Source organism: Seriola lalandi, unplaced genomic scaffold (genome assembly GCF_002814215.2).
Source record: "Seriola lalandi dorsalis isolate HSWRI2012SDOR001 ecotype SW California unplaced genomic scaffold, Sedor1 jcf7180002054469, whole genome shotgun sequence".
Taxonomy (NCBI): Eukaryota; Metazoa; Chordata; class Actinopteri; order Carangiformes; family Carangidae; genus Seriola; species Seriola lalandi.
This window is the reverse complement of record NW_019525022.1, coordinates 1,413,338-1,419,214: the sequence shown is the minus strand read 5'-3', so window position 1 is coordinate 1,419,214 and position 5,877 is coordinate 1,413,338. Positions and strand designations below refer to the sequence as shown.

Sequence of the window (5,877 nt, the reverse complement as noted above, 5' to 3'; positions counted from 1 at the left end):
TGATTATTATCTATATAGGTTTCCAGTCACTCTGCCACATTCAGGAAGATTTCTTTGACATTTTGTGCACACCACAGTAAATGGAAAGATGATGTGATTTGCCAGCATAACATACTGGCAATTTAGTAAATGCGCAATGAGAACAAGTAATTATAACAGCATGCTGCATTTTCCAATGGCAAATGACAAAAATGTAAAATAATACAAGAAGAACAGCTTTCAATGGACCTTCAGCGTTGACCTGCTCAGATGTAGGACTTGTGCATCTATCAGGTCAGTACACAGACAAGGAGCATCCTTCTTTGCATTGTCAAGCACGCCTTGCACAGTAAGGCTACTAACCAGAACAAAACTGTGTCAATTTTCTTTGTATGTTGGTTTGTCCCACCATTTTCTATATTTATACCCACTCGTTGTACATACAGTAACCGCTGTATCTATGATGTTCATCTTTGTCCATTTCTTGTCTCGGTTAGCTGTATTTTGTTGGTTTACTTCCTGCCCATTGAGAGACAGATTCCATACGTGGGTCAATTCTGATTCAGATTGTGCTCCATTGGTTTAATAACAACAGCACATTATTTGCTCAGAGATTACTTTATTGGCAGCTGACAGTAGGAAAGGTCAAGATATATACTTTGACATACACACACATTAATACAACATGGTATGGACATCATACATTTAAATATATACTGTGCATTTAATCATCATCATAATGATCTATAAAAGTTTATTTTTGCTTCAGGCTTGTTTACTGTTAATGTGATATAGCGTATATAAGACAAGCCCAAATGGAAAGAGTAATGTTTGCTGACAGTGGTAAGTTGGACTTGTCTTGCAGTTCCTCAACCACGTTTTCTCTGCCCCTTCATCCTTCTCCAGGTCGCTTTCCTCATCCGTTTCCTTGTTGTCCTGCGTCTCTTCCTTGGTGCTTTTTTTGATGTAGTAGACACTGTACTGGACGCTGTATTGGGCACCGTATTGGGCGCCGTATTGGACACCGTACTGGACGCCGTACTGGACGCCATATTGGGCGCTGCACAGGACACTGTATTGGGCGCTATATTGGACGCTGTATTGGGCGCCGTAGTGGACGCCATAGTGGGCGCCGTAGTGGATGGTGTGATGTCAGTTGTTGATCCCTGTTCAGTCTCTTCCATCTCTAGCAGCGCTTTTGTCTCCTGGTCCACCTTCAGCATGGCTTTTTTTACCCAGTCTTTCTCAGGGTCGGAGCAGATACTTTTCCCTGTCTGCATCAGAAACCTGCAATTGATTGTGAGCTGTTAATGGCATCGTACCACAGTTTTAATGTTTTTGATTAAGTACTGGCTAATCATTTCTGAAAAGGGTTCATTCGAATTTAAACATAAATGTGTTTTCTCACTTCCCTCTAGTGTTACCTAGCCACATAGATAGTTTGTTCAGGTTTTGAAATATCCAGGTTCGTTCTATGCACAGAAAATTGGTATTCAAAAAAAAAAAAAATCAACAACAGCATCTCTTTGCGTTACTCTGAATAATGCACAGTTCTCGCTGTAAAGTGTTTTCAAAGGGACTATTTCCCAGGAGAAAGTAATTCCATTGAAAACTGTTGACAGCTTTCTGGATTATCCAAAATGACAAAAACAATCTCTGGAAAAAGATGTTGCTGATTAGCTGTAGCTGAAAACCTGGACAAATAAAACGCTGTCCACATGGGTGAATGAGGAAATGTTTTTTTTTTTGTTGTTGTTTTTTTTTTCCATTTGGTTGAACCCACCCAAAATGTAATGTTATTTATTTGTGAATAAACTTAGTTGATAGTTGCACTTACACTACAGCTGTGTGACAGATGCCTTCAGGCTGAATGGTGTAATTCTTAATTAGGTGAATGCGGGGTCTGGTGGTGGAAATTCTCGGACATAGGCAGTTTGTTACAGGTCCATGGGCTAAACAAGACAAACATAGAGAAAGAAAGATTAAGTATCCTTCATTTTATGCTGACAAAACATTCAAACCATACACTCAATGAAAATTATTTACTTTTTTTTTTCAGTACTCACTTGCATGGGCCGAGCTCATCCACGTCATGAAGCAGAGAAAAGTCGCCAGGAAGAATTTCATCCTCAAAATAACAAAATAGCTTTGACCTTTGGTGGCTGAGCGTGAAAATCTTTCAACACAAATGTTTACAATCTGAAACACTGACAGAAAATAATCTTGTTGCTTGGATGAGTAGTCTTTCTGATCATTCAAGTTGTCATCCCCACTCTTATAAAATACAAGCCCTTCCGCCTCTCTCTCACACCTCACTTCAAACCCGTCACCATGGAGGATAGTCACTGTGGCCACACAGTGGGGAGAGGAAACAATGAGCTCACCTTTCATCAGTCAGAGATGAGAAAAATATTGTTCAACCACAGTCTACCCACAGTGCAACACATACAACTGTAGCATCACTCATAAGTACAAATTCACCTAGATAAGTCTAAACATACACATAGAAATACTTGTCAGTTTCCTCTACACTCACTCTGAAACCCTCAAGTTCTGTCTAGAGTCCCTAATAGTATGCAGTATTAGTATAGAAGCTGATAGAAGAATTGAATTTTTTATTAAAGGTTAAATAAGGTCAGGGGAAATTTCTTGCAGCCCATTATCTAAAAATTGCACATAAATTATTTATTCTTATCAAAAATCTGTGTTCCATATTTAACTCAAAATAACGTTCACTTTGGTGTCAACCACATACACAATAATGACAGTTACGTTTTCAGTCACGCTTTGTTGAACAGCACTGTACATCACCCTCACCCCCACACAGGAGGTTGAAATTATTGTTGGCTCTTTCTCAAGATTGCATGTGTGTGTGAAGACTGTTTGACAGACACCTTCTTGACTGCTAGCCTTGTTCTTCCTGTTTCATATCAGTAGTGTGACATTTTCAGCCAAAACAAATTTGTTTCACTGGAATTGCTGTAATTAGCATTCTTAGAGGCAAAGTAAATCATTGCTCCGCAGAGCTCAACTTTGGTGAAGGTTGACATGCAAATTCAGTTTGTTTGAGAACTCTAAGTATTGAGAGCAGGTCCAAAATGGAGGAAGTTACCATATTAGCTGTGTTGCACTATCCAGCTTTATCCATAGTAGTTCTCAAAATGTATTTTTGCCATGGTCTAGGCTCCAGGTGTGTTCCCCTTTCTCCTTGAGTCTCCACTGTTATTCCACTTCTCCATGTGTTTCCTGTGATTCCTGTGTTATCTGTTTCTCTCTCTCTCACTCCGTTTGTGTGTGCTTGTGTGTCTCGGCGCATGGCATTCCCCCTTCAGCTCCTCCCTGGCTCCAATCCACTCCTCCTCACTGCTACAGCCAGGACACCTGATTCTCAACAGCAATATTTCAACCCTGGTTTCCCAGTCACTCTTAAAAACACTTCCTCTTCCTGGATTTCTTCCTTGCTTCTCCTAAGAGTCTGTCTATCCTAAGTGCTCCCCCTGCTGGGCCCCCAGCTACCATTATTTCTTCTCATCCAAATCCACTGACTGGATCTTGCTGCCTCATCTGACATGTCCTTTACTATTTTCCTCACACTCTGTCCTATTGCTCCTAACTCCCTTACCAAAGAGACAACAGACCTTGCTACAAATCCTCTACATCCTACTTCCACTGGACAAATCCTAACTTTCCATCCTCGCTGCTCTGCTTCTGCCCCTAACTCTGCATACCTGAGCTTTTTCCTTTCATATGCTTCTTCAACTAAGGCCTCCCACGGAACAGTCAGCTCTATGAAATATACTTTCATTCTACCCCTAGACCACTAGATTATGTCAGGCCTTAGCTTTGTACTGGTTATTTCCTGGGGAACAACAAGCTTTCCTCCTAAATCTACCTGCATTTCCCAATTACAAGCACCTTCTAAGCTGCCTTGCCTCCTTGTTGTCTTACCAACTTTCTCTCCCTCTTGAACAAACTTGATTGCAACTCTCTTTATTTTAGGTCCTCCTAAATTTGCCTGCCTCCGTAACACTTCAATTCCTGCAGCTAAGCTTTTTAAAACCTGGTTATGTCGCCACGTATACCGGCCTTGCGACAGACTAACCTTACACTTGCTTTAAAGTTGCAGTACCTGAACACCATGAACATAGTGGGTCTCCATTTACCCAGAGTTTTAGGTTCAGGGGAGTTGGCAATACATCATAGGTTGCCCCTATCAAAAATCTAATACTACTTTCCTCCATACTCCACAGCTCTTTCCAGCAAAGCTTTTTATATATATAAATAAATATCACAAAATGGCAAAACTGAGAAAGATATGCTTGAGACGAGCAGTGTCATAGTAACAGAGTTTGTCCTCCAGAGAACACTAACAAGTTTTTTCAAATGCAAAATATCGCTGTGTATTTTTGCATCAGTTATCTCAACAATGAAATCATATCATATCGGTATCAGCCTGAGTAATCCAGTATTGGTTAACCTCTAATTGTGACCTCCTGTGACCTCGGCCTCTAATTGAGCGTCCCTCCGGCCACCATCTTGATGCTTTCAGTGTTGTTAAACTTTGAACTCTGAGTATAATTCTGAGTCAGCGACGTTGTGAATTTCTGGCACTGATGATATCTCACACTTTGTGAAAAGACCTACAGAAGTGTCCACAAATTTCTGGCAGAATAGCAGTAAATGTACCACCACTGACTGTTACATCAAAATAAAATCCATTACTAGCACTAATACTATCCATTTAGCTTATTTTTCTAGAAGTTATATACCGTTCATATCTGGTTTCACTTGGTGAAACTGCTACAAATACGTAGCACAACAAATCTAGGTAATATATCTGGTGTAATAACACTGGGGCAAACCATCTAGGAATAACGTGTGAAGTCAAAATGTGGGATATTTTTCCTTCGTCTGCATATACACAGCATTTGCAGAAGTCTAATCTGTCGGAATAAGTGAAAACACTTGTGGGTGTGTGAATGACCTTTGATTAAAGATATGGTGGCTTTTCATGGTGACAAGACAGTTTTAGTTCTATACTGCACTAGAATTTCCAAGGAGAAAAGGAACAAAAAATGTAATGTGGACGAGGGAGGAAATAGTATTGAAAAGTACATTTATATAATAGTTAAAGGGCACACATTTAGGAAAGAGGGGCTATGAATAGTGTATTCAGAAGGAGGCATACGTTAATCCTCAAGTTTTAACACAGCATTTAGCCAACTGTAAAGCCAGGCAGACTGACATTATAATGGACTCAATTTAAAGCTTAAACTGAGTGAGAACGAAAGAAAAAGGATGGATTAAATGAGAAACTGAAAACGAGAGAGTGAAAAGGATATATAGAGGAAGTGAGGGCAACGGACAGGCAAAGAGCCAGACGGATAAACAGCAACACAAAGAACACAAGAAAAACTGAAACACAACAGGTGTGATTGAGAGAGAAAGATAGAAGAGAAGTGAAACCTTCAGTGTGTATCTAGGCCCTTTGATAGGTCGCAGCCATCACATCATTACACCAGCTCTACAATGACAGCAAAAAAAAAACCAGCTGATTGGCCATCCACCTGCTGTCAGGATGGAAGGCAAACATTGTCTTCATGCCCTTGACTCCCTCAGTCAACAACAGCAAATCCCGAGGCACACAAATGCCCGTCGTCCCAAATGTCCAGTCATTAAAATCATTGAAAACTTGGCTGGTGTTTGTCTTCAGCAAGCACAATGCACAAACTGGAGAACATACACAAACCCACAAAGGCATGGAGGCACACATGCAAGCAACATAATGACCTGCCTGCAACGATGTACTCGGCACGCGTATACACACAAATGTACACATTTCTCCACACCCAATATCCCAGTCTCATCATTATCATCCCTGTGGCAACCTGTTTGTCA

At 40.6% G+C, this 5,877-nt stretch overlaps 1 protein-coding gene across 2 annotated transcripts; it reads right to left on the bottom strand.

Moving 5' to 3' along the window:
* Positions 1-578: 578 nt before the first annotated feature.
* Positions 579-3,399, bottom strand: LOC111658812 (uncharacterized). 2 transcript variants are annotated; one of them, XM_087175420.1, is made up of 4 exons: positions 3,092-3,399; positions 2,046-2,107; positions 1,817-1,931; positions 579-1,266 (listed from the first exon to the last, which is right to left on the bottom strand). In XM_087175420.1, the coding sequence occupies exons 2-4, from the start codon at positions 2,104-2,106 to the stop codon at positions 849-851; spliced, it is 594 nt and encodes a 197-aa protein (XP_087031546.1). In that variant the 5' UTR covers position 2,107; positions 3,092-3,399; the 3' UTR covers positions 579-848. The 2 variants fall into 2 exon arrangements, with proteins under 2 accessions (XP_087031546.1, XP_023267244.1); XM_023411476.2 differs by lacking the exon at positions 3,092-3,399 and having other exon boundaries at positions 2,046-3,085.
* Between the last annotated feature and the right edge of the window lie 2,478 nt (positions 3,400-5,877).